Genomic DNA, 20,763 nt, shown 5'->3' on the forward strand with positions numbered 1-20,763 from the left:
CACTCACCCCATACCATACCCACACTCCCCCATACCATACCCACCCCATACCATACCCGCACTCACCCCATACCATACCCGCACTCACCCCATACCATACCTACACTCACCCCATACCATACCTACACTCACCCCATACCATACCCACACACACCCGATCCCATACCATACCTACACTCACCCCATACCATACCCATACTCGCCCCATACCATACCTACACTCACCCCATACCATACAATACCCACCCCATACCATACCCACACTCACCCCATACCATACCATACCCACACTCACCCCATACCATACCCACACTCACCCCATACCATACCCACACTCACCCCATAACATACCCACACTCACCCCATAACATACCCACACTCACCCCATACCATACCCACACTCACCCCATACCATACCCACACTCACCCCATACCATACCCACACTCACCCCATACCATACCCACACTCACCCCATAACATACCTACACTCACCCCATACCATACCCACACTCACCCCATAACATACCCACACTCACCCCATACCATACCCACACTCACCCCATACCATACCCACACTCACCCCATACCATACCCACACTCACCCCATACCATACCCACACTCACCCCATAACATACCTACACTCACCCCATACCATACCCACACTCACCCCATAACATACCCACACTCACCCCATACCATACCCACACTCACCCGATACCATATCCACACTCACCCAATAACATACCCACACCATACCATACCCACACTCCCCCCATACCATACCCACCCCATACCATACCCACACTCACCCCATACCATACCATACCCACCCCATACCATACCTACACTCACCCCATACCCACCCCATACCATACCCATACTCATCCCATACCATACCCACACTCCCCCCATACCATACCCATACCCACCCCATACCATACCCACCCCATACCCACACTCCCCCCATACCATACCCACCCCATAGCATACCCATACTCACCCCATACCATACCCACACTCACCCCATACCATACCCACACTCACCCCATACCATACCCACCCCATACCATACCCACACTCACTACACACCATACCCACACTCACCCCATACCATACCTACACTCAACCCATACCATACCCACACTCACCCGATACCATATCCACACTCACCCAATACCATACACCCACTCACCCCATACCATACCCACACTCACCCCATGCCATACCTACACTCAACCCATGCCTACATTCACCCCATACCATACCATACCCACCCCATACCATACCCATACCATACCCACACTCACCCCATACCATACACCCACTCACCCCATACCATACCCACACTCACCCCATGCCATACCTACACTCACCCCATACCATACCCACACTCACCCCATGCCATACCTACACTCAACCCATGCCTACACTCACTCCATACCATACCCACCCCATACCATACCCACACTCACCCCATACCATACCTACACTCACCCCATACCATACCCACACTCACCCCATGCCAGTCCCACCCCATACCATACCCATACCCACCCCATACCATACCCACACTCACCCCATACCATACACCCACTCACCCCATACCATACCCACACTCACCCCATGCCATACCTACACTCAACCCATGCCTACACTCACCCCATACCATACCCACCCCATACCATACCCATACCCACCCCATACCATACCCACACTCACTCCATACCATACACCCACTCACCCCATACCATACCCACACTCACCCCATGCCATACCTACACTCAACCCATGCCTACACTCACCCCATACCATACCCACACTCCCCCCATACCATACCCACACTCACCCCATACCATACCCACACTCCCCCATACCATACCCACCCCATACCATACCCACACTCCCCCCATACCCACACTCCCCCATTCCATACCCACACTCCCCCCATACCATACCCACCCCATACCATACCCACATTCACCCCATACCATACCCACACTCAACCCATACCATACCCACACTCACCCCATACCATACCATACCCACACTCACCCCATACCATACCATACCCACACTCACCCCATACCATACCCACACTCACCCCATACCATACCTACACCCACCCCATACCATACCCACCCCATACCATACCTACACTCACCCCATACCCACCCCATACTATACCCATACTCACCCCATACCATACCCATACTCACCCCATACCATACCCACCCCATACCATACCCATACCCACCCCATACCATACCCACACTCCCCCCATACCATACCCACCTCACACCATACCCATACTCACACCATACCATACCCACACTCCCCCCATACCATACCCATACTTCCCCCATACCATACCCACACTTACCCCATACCATACCCACACTCACCCCATACCATACCCACCACATACCATACCCACACTCACGCCATACCATACCCACACTCACCCCATACCATACCCTATACCCACCCTGAATAGGGGCGGCAGGTAGTCTAGTGGTTAGAGCGTTGGGCCAGAAAGGTTGCTGGATCGAATCCCCGAGCTGACACCCTATACACGCACCCTATACACACACACACACACACACACACACTTCTGGACAGACCCAATAACACTTCCAAACACCCCATACACCCACACTCAAATCAAATCAAATTGTATTGGTCATATTCAGCAGATGTTATTGTGGGTGTGTTTGTGTTTTCACACACCCAGCGCCTCAATTCAACTTCCGTCCCTCCCTTTAGAACACAATTCAATGAATATAGTCTAGGGGATAAGGATTCTCCAATAAGCTGGTTCAGGGGTGTGACTGGTTCAGTCATCTCTAACTGTGTGCCTGGGTCAGTAGCCATCTCCCTGTGTTTCCCAGTAAGAGGAGTCTGACACGCACATATGGTGCCTTCAGAAAGGATTCACACCCCTTGACTTTTTCCAGATCTTGTTGTGTTAACAGCCTGAATTTATAATGGCAAAAATTAAGATGTTTTAATGTTTTTACAAATGATAAAAAACAATGAAAAGCTGAAATGTGTTAACATAATACGTATTTAACCCATTTGCTATGACAAGCTTGTCATCGGGGCGGCAGGGTAGCCTAGTGGTTAGAGCGTTGGACTAGTAACCGGAAGGTCTCAAATTCAAATCCCCAAGCTGACAAGGTACAAATCTAACCCACTGTTCCTAAGCAGTCATTGAAAATAAGAATTTGTTCTTAACTGACTTGCCTGGTTAAATAAAGGTAAAAACAAATAAAAATAAAACAAATCAGCAAGGACTTGGGAGTTGTCTAGCCTGTTGATGCCAGGAGTTCCTCTGTAGGAACACCCTCCCCCCCGTTCAGCTCAAACGGTGGCGCATGGAACGCAAAAATATTCTTAAAAATATTTAACCTCCACACATTATTAAGTCCAATAGCTCAAATGAAAGATAAACACCTTGTTCATCTACCCAGCATGTCAGATTTTTAAAATGTTTTACGGCGAAAACACACCACACATTTATATTAGACCACCACCGAAACAAAGACAAGCGGCAGCCATTTTGTCCCAGAAAATATAAAATTATAAAAGCAGGATTAAAAAATAAATCGCTCACTAACCTTTTGAAAATCTTCATCAGATGACAGTGATAGGACATGTTACACAGTACATTTTTTTTTTTCAATAATATGCCATATATATCCATAAATGTCCATTTACAGTGTACTCATGTTCAGAAATTACTCAAAAATGCCCGCAGGAAACCTAGGTAGCTCGGCAAGATAACGTAAATAGACATCATAAACTTTGGCTAAATATACATGTTCTACATATAGTTAGAAAGATACACTGCTTCTTTATGCAACCGCTGTGTTAGATTTATTTTTAACGTTACAGAAATCGCACACTATTTCATATGCTGAGGCAGCGCTCAGTTCCAAGCTACATTTCCACGTAATGTTGGAGTCAACAGAAACACAGATTTAAGCATAAATATTCCCTTACCTTCGATGGTCTTCGTTCAGAATGTTCAGGAAGGGTTCATACTTACCCAATACATCGTTTGGTTTCAAGTCTTGCGTCTTTGTATTAGCTACTGCTAATAACATCAGCTGAAATGCACCCAAAACGTCCTCCGGTCCGGATAAGTTGCGCATCAAAACTTCAAAATTACACATTATATGTCGACTAAACAGGTCAAACTAAGTGCAGAAGCAAGCTTTATGATGTTTTAGACGTGCAAAACAAACTTCAATTCAACCGGGCATCGTTTGCTCTTCCCAGGAGTGCTGGAACAAAGAAATGGCTGTGACCAATTCGCGCCCTGACGCACAGGTTTTTTTATCGCGACACTTACTCCAATCACTCCTATAGGGCCAATTCTCGCGCGATTTGAACGATTGAACGCTCCAAAGAAAGAGGACATCTAGTGGAAGAGATGGAAAGTGTCCCCAGATCCATAAGTGGTCGGGAAGGGTGGGGGCATGACGTCAAAGTTGCTCCAACTTTCATGGCCACAAAAACTAGTTTGGAAGAATGCATGCCCTGTGAGTTCTGCTATACTTACAGACATAATTCCAACGGTTTTAGAAGCTTTAGAGTGTTTTCTATCCAATAATAATTATTATATGCATATATTAGCAATTTTTAATATTTTTTTTTTTCAGTTTACTAGGGGTACCCAATTTCTCCAAAGGGGGCGTAAATCTGCCTGGCATCAACAGGCTAGGATAAAAATTAATGGAATAGAGCTAAGCAAAATCCTAGAGGAAAACATGGTCTGCTTTCCAACAGACACTAGGAGATTAATTCACCTTTCAGCAGGACAATAACGTAAAACGCAAGGAGTTGCTTACCAAGACGACATTGAATGTTCCTGAGTGGCCTAGTTACAGTTTTGACTTAAATTGGCATTAAAATCTATGGCAAGACTTGAAAATGGTGGTGCCTCCCGAGTGGCGCAGCATTCTAAAAGGTGCCCGGAGTCGCTAGACCATGATGGGACAAGGACGTCCCAGCCGGCCAAACCCTCCCCTAACCCGGATGACGCTCGGCCAATCCTGTGCCCGCTCATGGGTCTCCCGGACGCGGCTGACTGTGACACAGCCTGGGATCAAACCCGGGTCCGTACGGTAGATACAACGATGGGACAAGACTGGAACTACCAATTGGACCCCAAAAAGGGGTAAAAAGTTGTACAAAAGTATTATAATAATACGAAAATTACAATTATTATTATTATTATTATTATTTTTTTAAATGGCCGTCTAGCAATGATCAACAACCAACTTGACAGAGCTTGAAGAGTTAAAAAAATATATTAATGGGCAAATATTGTACAATCCAGGTGTGCAAAGCTCTTAGAGATTTACCCAGAAAGACTCACAGCTGTAATCTCTGCCAAAGGTAGTTTTAACATGTATTGACTCAGGTGGTTGAATACTTACATAAATCAAGATATATTTGTCATGTATTGTCATGTTGTGTCTTTCTGTCCTTTCCTTTCACCCTGTCTCCCTCTGCTGGTCGTACTAGGTTACCGTTTCTGTCCCTCTTTCCCCCAGCTGTTCCTTGTCTTCTCTGACTACCTCATCCACCCCTTTTCCCACCTGTTCCCTTTTTCCCTCTGATTAGGTCCCTATATCTCTCTCTGTTTCTGCTCCTGTCTTTGTCGGATTCTTGTTTGTTGTGTTTCATGCCTGAACCAGACTATCGTCATGTTTGCTGTAACCTTGTCCTGTCCTGTCGGAATCTGCCGGTCTATCTGAGCCTACCTATGTTTGGTTATTAAAGAAGCTCTGTTTATGTTAATTCGCTTTTGGGTCCTCATTCACTCACCGTAACAGAAGAATCCGACCAAGAATGGACCCAGCGACTTCGGATCCTCTCCACTCAGCCGTCGAGATCCAGGGAGCGATGCTAGGCAGACACGAGCAGGAATTGTCTGCTGCTCGACATGCCGTTGAAACCCTGGCCACCCAAGTCTCCAACCTCACAGAACAGGTTCACCATCTCCGCCTCGATCCACCGGCCACTTCCAGGGCTTTCGAATCTCCGGAGCCGAGAATCAATAACCTGCCGTGTTACTCTGGGGAGCCCACTGAATGCCGCTCGTTCCTCACCCAGTGTGATATTGTGTTTTCTCTCCAGCCCAACACTTACGCCAGGAGCACTGCTCGTGTCGCCTACGTCATATCTCTCCTTACTGGACGGGCTCGTGAGTGGGGCACGGCAATCTGGGAGGCAAGGGCTGAGTGTACTAACCAGTATCAGGACTTTAAGGAGGAGATGATACAGGTTTTTGATCGATCTGTTTTTGGGGAGGAGGCTTCCAGGGGCCTGTCTTCCCTATGTCAAGGCAATCGATCCATAACTGACTACTCTATTGAGTTTCGCACTCTTGCTGCCTCCAGTGGCTGGAACGAGCCGGCTTTGCTCGCTCGTCTTCTGGAGGGTCTCCGCGCAGAGGTAAAGGATGAGATTCTCTCCCGGGAGGTTCCTTCCAGCGTGGATTCCTTGATTGAACTCGCTATTCGCATTGAGCGACGGGTTGATCTTCGTCACCGAGCTCGTGGAAAGGAGCTTGCGTTCTCCGTTGCCCCCCTCTCCGCATCACTACCATCTTCCTCTGCCGGCTCGGGAGCTGAGCCTATGCAGCTGGGAGGTATCCGCATCTCGACTAAGGAGAGGGAACGGAGAATCACCAACCGCCTCTGTCTCTATTGCGGTTCTGCTGGTCATTTTGTCACTTCATGTCCAGTAAAAGCCAGAGCTCATCAGTAAGCGGAGGGCTACTGGTGAGCGCTACTACTCCTGTCTCTCCTTCAAGATCCTGCACTACCTTGTCGGTCCATCTACGCTGGACCGGTTCGTCAGCTTCCTGCAGTGCCTTAATAGACTCTGGGGCGGAGGGCTGTTTTATGGACGAGACCTGGGCTCGGGAACATGACATTCCTCTCAGACAGTTAAGGGAGTCCACGGCCTTGTTCGCCCTGGATGGTAGTCCTCTCCCCAGGATTCAGCGTGAGACGCTACCTTTAACCCTCACTGTTTCTGGTAATCATAGCGAAACCATTTCTTTTTTAATTTTTCGTTCACCTTTTACACCTGTTGTTTTGGGCCATCCCTGGCTAGTTTGACATAATCCTTCCATTAATTGGTCTAGTAATTCTATCCTCTCCTGGAACGTCTCTTGTCATGTGAAATGTTTAATGTCTGCTATCCCTCCTGTTTCCTCTGTCTCTTCTTCACAGGAGGAGCCTGGTGATTTGACAGGGGTGCCGGAGGAATATCACGATCTGCGCACGGTGTTCAGTCGGTCCAGGGCCACCTCTCTTCCTCCACACCGGTCGTATGATTGTAGTATTGATCTCCTTCCGGGAACCACTCCCCCCCGGGGTAGACTATACTCTCTGTCGGCTCCCGAACGTAAGGCTCTCGAGGATTATTTGTCTGTAGCTCTTGACGCCGGTACCATAGTCCCCTCCTCCTCTCCCGCCGGAGCGGGGTTTTTTTTTATCAAGAAGAAGGACGGGTCTCTGCGTCCCTGCATAGATTATCGAGGGCTGAATGACATAACAGTGAAGAATCGTTATCCGCTTCCTCTTATGACTTCAGCCTTCGAGATCCTGCAGGGAGCCAGGTTTTTCACTAAGTTGGACCTTCGTAACGCTTACCATCTCGTGTGCATCAGGGAGGGGGACGAGTGGAAGACGGCGTTTAACACTCCGTTAGGGCACTTTGAATACCGGGTTCTTCCTTTCGGCCTCGCTAACGCTCCAGCTGTCTTTCAGGCATTAGTCAATGATGTCCTGAGAGACATGCTGAACATCTTTGTTTTCGTTTACCTTGACGATATCCTGATTTTTTCACCGTCACTCCAGATTCATGTTCAGCACGTTCGACGTGTCCTCCAGCGCCTTTTAGAGAATTGTCTTTTTGTGAAGGCTGAGAAGTGCACTTTTCATGCCTCCTCCGTCACATTTCTCGGTTCTGTTATTTCCGCTGAAGGCATTAAGATGGATCCCGCTAAGGTCCAAGCTGTCATTGATTGGCCCGCCCCTAAGTCACGCGTCGAGCTGCAGCGCTTTCTCGGCTTCGCGAACTTCTATCGTCGTTTCATCCGTAATTTCGGTCAGGTGGCAGCTCCTCTCACAGCCCTTACTTCTGTCAAGACGTGCTTTAAGTGGTCCGTTTCCGCCCAGGGAGCTTTTGATCTCCTCAAGAATCGTTTTACATCCGCTCCTATCCTTGTTACACCTGACGTCTCTAGACAGTTCGTTGTCGAGGTTGACGCGTCAGAGGTGGGCGTGGGAGCCATTCTTTCTCAGCGCTCCCTCTCTGACGACAAGGTCCACCCATGCGCGTATTTTTCGCATCGCCTGTCGCCGTCGGAACGTAACTATGATGTGGGAAACCGCGAACTGCTCGCCATCCGGTTAGCCCTAGGCGAATGGCGACAGTGGTTGGAGGGGGCGACCGTTCCTTTTGTCGTTTGGACTGACCATAGGAACCTTGAGTACATCCGTTCTGCCAAACGACTTAATGCGCGTCAGGCGCGTTGGGCGCTGTTTTTCGCTCGTTTCGAGTTCGTGATTTCTTATCGTCCGGGCTCTAAGAACACCAAGCCTGATGCTTTATCTCGTCTCTTCAGTTCTTCAGTAGCCTCCACTGACCCCGAGGGGATTCTCCCTGAGGGGCGTGTTGTCGGGTTGACTGTCTGGGGAATTGAGAGGCAGGTAAAGCAAGCGCTCACTCACACTCCGTCGCCGCGCGCTTGTCCTAGGAACCTTCTTTTCGTTCCCGTTCCTACTCGTCTGGCCGTTCTTCAGTGGGCTCACTCTGCCAAGTTAGCCGGCCACCCTGGCGTTCGGGGTACGCTTGCTTCCATTCGCCAGCGTTTTTGGTGGCCCACCCGGGAGCATGACACGCGTCGTTTCGTGGCTGCTTGTTCGGTCTGCGCGCAGACTAAGTCCGGTAACTCCCCTCCTGCCGGCCGTCTCAGGCCGCTTCCCATTCCCTCTCGACCGTGGTCTCACATCGCCTTAGATTTTGTCACCGGACTGCCTTCGTCAGCGGGGAAGACTGTTATTCTTACGGTTGTCGATAGGTTCTCTAAGGCGGCTCATTTCATTCCCCTTGCTAAGCTTCCTTCTGCTAAAGAGACGGCACAAATCATCATCGAGAATGTTTTCAGAATTCATGGCCTTCCGTCAGACGTCGTTTCGGACAGAGGTCCGCAATTCACGTCTCAATTTTGGAGGGAGTTTTGCCGTTTGATTGGGGCTTCCGTCAGTCTCTCTTCCGGCTTTCACCCCCAGTCTAACGGTCAAGCAGAACGGGCCAATCAGACTATTGGTCGCATCTTACGCAGTCTCTCTTTTCGCAACCCTGCGTCTTGGTCAGAACAGCTCCCCTGGGCAGAATACGCCCACAACTCGCTTCCTTCGTCTGCGACCGGGCTATCTCCTTTTCAGAGTAGCCTCGGGTACCAGCCTCCGCTGTTCTCATCTCAGTTCGTCGAGTCCAGCGTCCCCTCCGCTCAGGCTTTTGTCCAACGTTGCGAGCGCACCTGGAAGAGGGTCAGGTCTGCACTTTGCCGTTATAGGACGCAGACTGTGAGGGCTGCTAATAAGCGTAGAACTAAGAGTCCTAGATATTGTCGCGGTCAGAGAGTTTGGCTCTCCACTCAGAACCTTCCCCTTAAGACGGCTTCTCGCAAGTTGACCCCGCGGTTCATTGGTCCGTTCCGTATTTCTCGGGTCATTAATCCTGTCGCAGTTCGACTTCTTCTTCCGCGATACCTTCGTCGCGTCCACCCGGTCTTCCATGTCTCCTGTATCAAGCCCGTTCTTCGCGCCCCCGCTCGTCTTCCCCCCCCCCCCCCATCCTTGTCGAGGGCGCACCCATCTACAGGGTCCGTAGGATTTTGGACATGCGTTCTCGGGGCCGTGGTCACCAGTACCTCGTAGATTGGGAGGGGTACGGTCCTGAGGAGAGGAGTTGGGTTCCCTCTCGGGACGTGCTGGACCGTGCGCTGATCGAGGATTTCCTCCGTTGCCGCCAGGTTTCCTCCTCGAGTGCGCCAGGAGGCGCTCGGTGAGTGGGGGGGTACTGTCATGTATTGTCATGTTGTGTCTTTCTGTCCTTTCCTTTCACCCTGTCTCCCTCTGCTGGTCGTACTAGGTTACCGTTTCTGTCCCTCTTTCCCCCAGCTGTTCCTTGTCTTCTCTGACTACCTCATCCACCCCTTTTCCCACCTGTTCCCTTTTTCCCTCTGATTAGGTCCCTATATCTCTCTCTGTTTCTGCTCCTGTCTTTGTCGGATTCTTGTTTGTTGTGTTTCATGCCTGAACCAGACTATCGTCATGTTTGCTGTAACCTTGTCCTGTCCTGTCGGAATCTGCCGGTCTATCTGAGCCTACCTATGTTTGGTTATTAAAGAAGCTCTGTTTATGTTAATTCGCTTTTGGGTCCTCATTCACTCACCGTAACAATATTAGTCTTTTATTTTTCAGTAATCACCCCCCCCCCCCACACACACACACAACAAAAAAAAGAATATATATATTTTACGTTGATATGACAGAGTATTTTGCCTAGATAAAAATCAAATGTAATCCATTTTTATCCCAATTTGTAACTCAACAAAATGTGGAAAAAGTCAAGGGGTGTGAATACATATTTCATATCGAGATTTGACACTTGGACCGACTTGAGGAAAAAAGGGCTGCAAAAACGACCTTCCTTTAACAACAGCTAAGTTGTGGGAGGGAAGGGAGCTAGCTACCGGACCAGGGTTCAAATACAAATATCATTTATAACTACTTTAAAGCCAATCTGGCATTCCAGGCAGGAAAAATGCAAATGCAAAAGTATTTGAAATGTTTCAAATAGTATTTGAAACCAGGTCTGGAGCGAGGTAGGCTAAAGCCAGACTCCCACGCACCTTCTCAGAATTGGCTCATGTAGCTTTAATGAAGCTGACGTAAGACACAGCCCTCTGGAAACATGCTATTTTTGATCACACTTTGGCACAAGGAGGAACTTTTGCTTATTAAACACCTACACGTGCATGCACACACACTACTCGTCTCACACACACACACACACACACACACACACACACACTACTCGTCTCACACACACACACACACTACTCGTCTCACACACACACACAGACACCAACGCACGTAAGGCGGTCTATGGATGAAATTAGAGAGGAGAGCATTTGAACCATACTAAATTTTTTTGACTGATCCCATCCTATAATTAGGATTAAACATCATGGGATGGGAGAACGTCGGGACAGGGAGAGCACTGAGAGGAGATCAGAGTCATCAGACCAATACAGCCAAGAGTCAGTCACCACAACCACATCATGAAACTCATGTCTGGAATTGAGTCTTCCCCTGGTTACCGTATCTTAGAAACATGCCATGTTGTTGTCGGAAGGACCGGTCCTATTCTATCGTCTCTAAAGTCTTCTTCAATCCACCCATCCTCTCCCCACTTCCCTCTCAAAACGTCAGAGGGACGATCTCATCCTTCAATGCTCTCCTTGCCTCCCCTGGTGTGCGTGTGCATATGTGTGTAGGGGTTAAATGTGACTCACCAAAGTAAGGTTCGTTGGGACATCCTTTCAGTTTCACTCCCTTAGGACTCGTCTCAATCAGGAAGTGCCTCACCAACTCGTTAGTGATGTCACCAGCTACAGGACAAACAACACAGTGGTGAACAACACCGCAGAGAGACCGTTTTTAGTTGTATGTAGACATCACCTCATATGGGGAAGTATTATATAGTGCAGTTATTATATTGGTAATGATTTATTTCTTTAACCAACAACAGACCAAACACTAACATATCATGTTTAACGTTCTAGGATGATCTTAGTGGCTATTTAAAACTGTTCTTTTGGCAGATAAATAAAATATGTTTACACAGAACATTCTCACCCTTCGTGTTTGTGTGTGTGTGTGTGTGTGTGTGTGTGTGTGTGTGTGTGTGTATGTGTGTATGTGTGTGTGTGTGTGTGTGTATGTGTGTGTATAGGACACACACACACCTAGCCCTTCTCTCTAGGATGGTTCTCCACCATCAGTTACAGGGACAGTGTGATGTTATATTGGTGATCTAGTACCTTTCTTGGAATGCTGAGCAGTAGGAGGAGGAGGAGAGGCCACCTTCATGGCCAGGCCATAGGCCCCTCGGAAGGAGTGACTGTCCCGGATGACAAAGGCCCCTGGCTCCTTCTCTCTCAGCAGGCCGATGGCTGCAATACACATTCAATAAAATACCACTTCAAGTATCCACGCAGGTGCAAGTAAGAAGGAGGACAGGGAGAAAGCAAGGAATATGTAAGACAGAAATGGAATATAAGGAGAGGGAGAATTGATTGAGAAGGAGGAGAGAGGAAAGGAGGAGAGGGAGAGGGAGATGGTGGAGAGGGGGAAGGAGGAGAGGGAGAAGGAGGAGAGAGGGAAGGACGAGAGGGAGAAGGAGGAGAGGGAGAAGGACAAGAGAAGAAGTGGAAGGAGGAGAGGGAGAAGAAGGGGAAGGAGGAAAGGGAGAAGGAGGACAGGGAGCATAAGTAGAGGGAGACGGGGGAGAGATGGATGGAGGAGAGGGGTAGGGAGAAGGAGGAGAGGGAGAAGGAGGAGAAAGGGAGGGAGGAGAGGGGGAAGGAAAAGGAGGAGAGGGAGAAGGAGGAGAAAGGGAAGGAGGAGAGGGGGAAGGAAAAGGAGGAGAGGGAGAAGGAGAGGGAAAGGAGGAGAGGGAGAAGGAGGAGAGGGGGAAGGAGAAGTAGGAGAGGGGGAGGGAGAAGGAGGAGAGGGAGAAGGATGAGAGGGGAAGGAGAAGGGGAGAGGGGAAGGAGGAGAGGGGGAGGAAGAAGGAAGAGAGAGAAAGGGAAGACAGGGATGAGAGGGAGAAAGAGGAGAGGGGGAAGGAGGAGAGGGAGAAGGAGGAGAGGGAGAAGAAGGAGAGGGGGAGGGAGGGAGAAGGAGGAGAGAAAAGAGGACAGGGAGGAGAGGGAGAAGGAGAAAGAGAGAGGAGGACAGGGAGGAGAGGGAGGAGGAGAGGGAGAAGGAGAAGAGGGAGAAGGAGGAGAGGGAGAAGGAGGAGAGGGAGAAGGAGAAGAGGGAGAAGGAGGAGAGGGGGAGTCGGAAGGGGAATTGGAAACTTTCCATGGCGAGGAGGGCCTTTTGTGATCCCATATTTCAACGCAACTACAGGGGAGAGCAGAAATCTGTTGTCTATTCGACAAAATAACTTTTAATGCGTCTGTAACATGCAATTCTATATATCCCTATGTGTCCAAATATGACATTTTAAAGACTTTAAGTAAGACAGATATAGCTACATCACATGCAGATGTTCCCGGGCCTTAATTGAGTACGTATGGTGTGTGTGTCTGTGTCTGTGTGTGTCTGTTCGCGAGTGCGTGTCTCTGTGTGTGCCTGTGTGTTTTCGTTTGTGTGTGTGTGTGTGTGCGTCTGAATGTGTGATGTCAATACAGCAGAGCATGTGCTTGTGTTTAACACAGATGATGTAATCCAAAAGGAGAGAGCAGAAGTAGATGTGGGGGCCAACAGCAGTGACCTCACAGTGACCTTACAACAGAACACAACACAATAGAACACAACACAATAGAACAGAAACCAAACAGAACACAACACAACACAATAGAACAGAACACAACAGAACAGAACACAACAGAACACAACAGAACACAACACAATAGAACAGAAACCAAACAGAACACAACACAACACAATAGAACAGAACACAACAGAACAGAACACAACAGAACACAACACAATAGAACACAACACAATAGAACAGAAACCAAACAGAACACAACACAACACAATAGAACAGAACACAACAGAACAGAACACAACAGAACACAATAGAACACAACATAACAGAACAGAACAGAACACAACACAACAGAACAGAATACAACAGAACACAATAGAACAGAACACAACAGAACAGAACAGAATAGAACACAACACAACACAATAGAACACAACAGAACACAACACAACAGAACACAACACAAAATAACACAATAGAACTCAACAGAACAGAATAGAACACGACAGAACAGAATACAACAGAACACAATAGAAGAGAACAGAACACAACAGAACAGAACACAATTGAACACAATAGAACACAACAGAACACAACACAACACAACAGAACACAACACAACTGAACACAATAGAACACAACAGAACAGAATAGAACACAATAAAACACAACACAACAGAACATACTTGGACAGAACACATTAGAACACAACACAACCGAACAAAATAGAATAGAACACAACACAACATATTAGAACAGAACACAATAGAACACAATAGAACCGAACAGAACACAACAGAACAGAAAATAACAGAACACAACACAACAGAACACAATAGAACACAATAGAACACAATAAAATGTATGTGTGTGTCAGGGTGGATGTGTCAGGTGGATCCAACAGGGTTTAAATCAAACACACATCCTAACTATCTCACGGTTAACTAAATAAAGAACATTCTCGGCCACATTTGATCTTAGATAGGCCTTATGCTAGCTAGAAGAACAACTAGTGGGATAAGATAACTATTGTTACGTTTAATCTCTTCCCCCATGACAACAGTCACACTCACCTTGTTCACGGGAGATATCAGGCTTGTACCAGAACTTGGACGTATCCTGAACGAACTTTACATTCAGCCTGGTCTCTGGACTCCCATCTAGGACAAGAAATTAGAAGTTGTGTTGAAACCATGACATGTCGACTTACCTGGCATTTCCACAGTAACCCTTTGATAGGCCATATTTAAAAGGGTATGTTTATACGAACAATACTGCGTGAATGCTGCATGTCACATTACATTGAATCAAGTCTTGGGTCTCTGTGATTTATTTATTTAACCTTTATTTAACCAGGTTAGTCTGGTTGAGATAGGCATCTATTTTTCAAGAGAGACCTGGACCAAGAGAGCAGCAGTGATGCTTCACGTGGGTCATCCTGACCAAGAACCGTCAAAGATAATCTATAAATCAACTGAAATCAGCTCCTTATTGTGTAGAGATTAGTCAATCTGCGCTATTAGCGAGTTACCTCCTAGAGCCAACTCTCGCAAACAAGCCAGTATCTATATCTGCGACCATATAAGTAGTTGCTGTCAGTATACTCAGTATGACACAGAATGGAGCTGTGAAACCACTGCGGACGTAGAAATGGCCGCCGACCAAGGCTCTGGGCCAGATGCCAGTTCTATCTCAGACTAGCATCTGGGTCTGGCTGGGCTGCCTTGGAGTGCATTCATACCCTCATCTGGTCTGCAATGTGTTTACAGAGAGAAGTAAGTCCAACTGAGCTCCTGCTCGGCTAAAACCATTGGAGTATGACCGCATTCACGTTACCTCACTATACTTTACTAGAACTAATCACTTCATCTGGTTTCACTGAAAAACTAGAGTAGGAAAACAGATGGATTTACATTGTAGTTAGGTAGTTAGGTACTAGTGTAATTATACTTCAGGAATGCAACGGGCAACAATTTTTCGAAAAAACTCAATTGTGGCTAAACACCATATCAAAAGTTACCCCAAAAAATATTGTTTATGAGATGGTAAAATCAGCTTAGTTTCATGTTAATTACCCACTTAAAAAAACATATCGTCCTTGAAAATACACTGATCTTAACTTCCTGTTTTGCTAGGGATGTCTGTGCTAGTTGGGGATGCTCTTTGCTGCGTCAGTAGCTACGTTTTAAGAGGGTTTTCAAGCTGGTCTTACCAGTCATGTTAAGCTTGGAGAAGTCTGGCAGTGTATGAAAGTAGCTAGTGCTGGGCGTGCTGCCTCCACTCGACATGGCGGAGGACACTTTCCCATTCAGTGTCCCGTACGAGAGCCCCCCGTTGGGCCTCTCCCCAATGGACATTCGCCTCTTCTCCGGTAGCTGGGGCTGAGCCTGTGGGGCCGGACTGCCCTGCCGTACCCCCATCATTATCCCCTCGTCCAGATAGCCCGCGTTGGAGACATGGAAGGAGGGCGTGGAGGGCGGGTTGTACCCAGAGGAGCAGCTCTGACGGGACAGGGTGCCCTGCCTTTCGTCCGGGGTGGTGTAGCCGCTACTATGCAGCATTGGGTGTCGGTCCAGACTTGGACTGCATTGTGACATCTGGCCGAGGGACGGGTGTCGGCCCAGCACAGGACTACTACCATTGCCCTGCTGGTGAATGAGGGATGGATGTCGGCTCAGCACCGGACTACTCTGGATACTGGACTGGATGGGTTGGCTGTAGGTGAGGGATGGATGTAGGCCCAGAACCGGACTACTCTGGATACTGGACTGGTTGGGTTGGCTGTAGGTGAGGGATGGATGTCGGCCCAGAACCGGACTACTCTGGATACTGGACTGGATGGGTTGGCTGTAGGTGAGGGATGGATGTCGGCTCAGCACCGGACTACTCTGGATACTGGACTGGATGGGTTGGCTGTAGGTGAGGGAGGGCTGGCAACTGAGCATGGGGCTGTCCTGGGAGGCCTGCATCAGGGACGGTTGTTGGCTCAGCACTGGGCTAGACTGTGTCCCCTGGGACACACATGGGTTATAGTGGTGGCGGCCCAACACGGGACTGCCTGTCATTACCATCCCAGTGATCCCAAACTCCACAAAGCCATTGGCCGGACCGGGCTGGTGGCCCATGACAGGGCTGCACTGATTGGTGGGCTGTTGCCGATGTTGAAGGGAGGGGATGCTAGATGAGGTGTTGGGGTCACGATGCAGTGTGTGGAGACTTCTTGATCTTAACGAGGGGAGGATGGCCACAAGGCTTTCCCGGGCAGATGCCTCTGGCTGGAGCGGGGGGGGGGCTGGGGTCCGGGGAGACATAGCTCCCCATATGGCCACTGTGACCCAGGTCCCAGGAGGGTGTGGTGGTGGGGGAACACAGGTAAGACAGGGTGGGGTAGGTGGAGCTCAGGTAGGAGGAGGTGGGGGTTCCCAGGGCTTGAAGGAAGGGAGATGGGGAGCCCAGGGCCTGGAGGTATGGGGTGGGAGTGGCAATGGGGATAGGGGTGGGGGAGTGGATGGGATACGTGCCCTCGGAAGGAAAGGAGCGTAAGCTGGAGTCAATGGACGCTTGCGAGGGGATGATCGCACTGCTGTCAGCCAACGGGTGTTCTCTGATGGAGCGAGGGGTGGGGTGGGGAGACATTCATGAAACACAGCGTTTACAAAGATGCCTACAGTAGAATTAAATACATGCGGTAATAATATCTATGGTCCCTTGCTATCTGTAAACATGTAGTTTAATTCAGGAACACTGGCTCCTTATCAATATCATGTACTGGAACCAGTGTATGTTTAATGTCATTTAATCTACCGTATGACTTAATGTTGTTTCTTTTAGTACTCACCCCTCTGATCTGTGGATGGGGCTGCAGCTAGACAATAGGGGGTTGAGGGTTGGGGAGGGGTCAGGGTTCGTCTGCCTAGCCAAGGTCCATCCTGGGGGGGTGAGGGTCACGGGGGGTCCTGCTGGTCCCCCACCGGCCACAGCGGATCTGGCCACTGACTCCACGTAGCTCAACGGCTCTGAAGAGATACAGAGTTGGCCATTAAGGTTGATTTCATTACAGTGTGTATTGTCGCAAAGATAATGCTGGCTTCACTTCCCCCCTAAACAGTGACACTGTCCTTGTAAACATGCTACCATGATCATTTATCTTTTACATTTCAAACATTCTTTGTTTTCTTCACCTACTGAATTCATTATTATAGATTTGCTTTGAAATCAAGTCATCCTGTACTTTGGGGAAAACAGTGTGTGTGTGTGTGTGTGTGTGTGTGTGTGTGTGTGCGCGCGTGCGTGTGTGCGTGCCTGCGTACGCGTGTGTGTGTGTCAACGCTGAAACAGTTGGCCTAGCCGTTAGTAGCATTGGGCCAGTAACCGAAATGTTGCTGGTTCAAATCTCCGAGCCGACTAGATTAAATATCTGTCTGTGCCCTTGAGCAAAGCATCTAACCCTGTTTGTTATTGTAAGTCGCTCTGGATATCAGCGTCTGCTAAATTACTCAAATGTTGGAAACAGTCAGCATAGAAGGAACAACAAAGCAGAGGGGTCCCACATCTCATGAGCCAAGTCAAACATCTCTCCTAGAACCCTCATCCAGTAAGGAGATCGTATTGCTCCTGCCTCTACTAGAAGCAAACACTACATAAAGGCCAAGAAGAGAGGTTGAAAAAGAGCACATGATCATTTATTAAAATGATATTTATTGGGTCTCTCTCTCACATTTAGCCTGTCGGCTGTGTAAATATGGGATTCAAAAGGAAGCGTAGCTTTGAAGACTGGACTAACATGCAACCCCTATGAAGACGGGCCATAAATCAAGATTTTATACACATTCCTAGGTCACTAAAATCAACCCCAATATAACCACATATGAGACATAAACAACGTTCAATTTACTGGTGAGCTGACCAAGAAAGAGGGCTTGTAAAACCAAAATGAAGAGGTGATTTATACAGTGAAGGGGCTATAGTTATAGTTTAACGTGTAAACAGTAGACATGCTCAATGACCATGTTCCTACTTATGTTACTAGTATCTCAAATGAAAGATAGGTTGCTATGCTAACATTGGTGAGGCCTCAAGGGTGTAGCACTATGCTAACAAATGCTTATATTTTAGCACTATGCTATGTAAGTAACACAATGCCATGCTAACGTGCTACAGAGGGTACATGATGCTATTCAAACAGGCTCTTTCAGCCCATGAATGGAGCACTGCTATGATAATAGAATAAGTTATGCTAATTCACCTGATCCACTCTGGTTGAGGTGGATCTCAGCTGGGTTGTGGGGTTTGAGGCCCAAGGCAGAGAGAGGGGTCTTCATCAGACCTGGAGGGGAACGAGCTTGGCCTAGGAGAAAAAAAATAGTCATAACACTTTAGCAACATGACTTAGCATGACTTAGCATTACTTAGCATTTAGCATGCTTCACTACAACAGTCTTGACAGTAAACACCTGCGCTTTTCATGTTGTACCTCTGTGTGTGTGTGTGTGTGTGTGTGTGTGTGTGTGTGTGTGTGTGTGTGTGTGTGTGTGTGTGTGTGTGTGTGTGTGTGTGTGTGTGTGTGTGTGTGTGTGTGTGTGTGTGTGCGCGTGTGTGTGCGTAAGTGTGTGTGTGCGTGCGTGTGTGTGTGTGTTTGCTGGTTTGTATCTATGTAAGGTACGAAGCCTACATTCATTCAACTGTTAGAATCCTGAATTCCAAGACAGGTTGCTCATTGCTGCACGTGTTCTATGAGCTCATCAGGTGCCTCTTGAATAGAAACATAAAGGACTGGTTTCACGAGACCCAGAATAACCATAGTCCTGGAATAAAAAGCTCAATGGAGAACACTGTTTGAAATATATTTTTAGTCCAGGCCCGGGAAAGCCAATGTGTGTGTTTACATAATGGTGCGTACAGGTGCTGAGCTGTCAAGACATCACAACAACATGTGTAATATCATGTTGGACACTGCTAGAGGTGTGAGGGGTGTGCCCATGCCTCATGCTCTATGGGAGGGACATGCAGGTGACCTATCACAGTGTGAAAAGCCTCTGAGTGACAACACGGATACAAAGAAAACAACAACAGTGACTCACTGACATGCAGTATGTATGAAAACACAAGAAACGACCCGATAAGACAATATAAGATAAGACAAGATAAGGCAATATAAGTCTAGATAAGACCGCATAAGACAGGATAAGACAAGATAAGACAAGATAGGCTGCTGATGGCAAAAGGAATATATATATGACATAAATGACAACAGTCACATGAAGTACCTTTAGAACAGTGAGGTTTAAATATGTAGAAAATAGTTTGTGTGTGTGTGTGTGTGTGTGTGTGTGTGTGTGTGTGTGTGTGTGTGTGTGTGTGTGTGTGTGTGTGTGTGTGTGACTGTGTGTGTGTCTAGCGTAATTGTGTGTGTGTGTGTGTGTGTGTGTGTGTGTGTGTGTGTGTGTGTGTGTGTGTGTGTGTGTGTGTGTGTGTGTGTGTGTGTGTGTGTGTGTGTGTGTGTGTGTGTGTGTGTGTGTGAGAATGACCATTAGTGAATAAGTGTATGTTTCCTTAATGTGGTGTAGACCTCAAGTCCAGAAGGGGCTCCTATGTCTTAAGAGGTACTGCTCTTCAGTGGCATGTTGAGTAAAGTGGTGCAGGATGCTATGATAGGCAGAAGGGGAGAGCTGGGGTCACTTAGCCTCGACCAACATGGCCGACACCATCGACAGTGAGACTTGGGACGTGCGTCATCCTGCACTTACCAAATAATCCCAATCAATTCTTTGTTCTGTATGACAACCTAAATTCCCTACTTTTTGATGGGTCATGTTGGGCAAATTAGTATTGGTTGGGGGGTCGGGGGGGCACTCTAAATGTCTAGAGCTGATATGGGACCGTGGATGTGCCGGTGATGTGGATCAGGGTAGGCCTAAACACTGGTCCAAACATCAGCTTTCCATACCCCTAATAATATTGAATGTGGGATGTATACTTGAGTTAAAGCATACTACTAGTAGATGCATTTAAGTGGAAACATACTTGACTTGAATCTTCTTACATTGAAAGAGTAAATAAATCATAAATCTTCATGGGAGTCACACCTTTGAGGGCGTTTTTAGGGCCTTGCCCAGGGGGAGATGAGGTAACTGTTAGAGATGCTCACTGACATGGTATCTAA

General features: G+C 47.9%; 1 protein-coding gene across 1 annotated transcript in view; it reads right to left on the reverse strand.

Moving 5' to 3' along the window:
• LOC110520604 (tensin-1) overlaps positions 1 to 20,763 on the reverse strand; it is a 337,260-nt gene that overhangs the window by 10,713 nt on the left and 305,784 nt on the right. The window contains 7 exon segments of the mRNA XM_036975231.1: positions 11,614 to 11,709; positions 12,142 to 12,273; positions 14,675 to 14,761; positions 15,814 to 16,853; positions 16,855 to 17,205; positions 17,440 to 17,617; positions 18,847 to 18,948. Of these exon segments, the coding sequence (XP_036831126.1) occupies positions 11,614 to 11,709; positions 12,142 to 12,273; positions 14,675 to 14,761; positions 15,814 to 16,853; positions 16,855 to 17,205; positions 17,440 to 17,617; positions 18,847 to 18,948 (1,986 nt within the window).

Source organism: Oncorhynchus mykiss, chromosome 3 (assembly GCF_013265735.2).
Source record: "Oncorhynchus mykiss isolate Arlee chromosome 3, USDA_OmykA_1.1, whole genome shotgun sequence".
Lineage (NCBI taxonomy): Eukaryota > Metazoa > Chordata > Actinopteri > Salmoniformes > Salmonidae > Oncorhynchus > Oncorhynchus mykiss.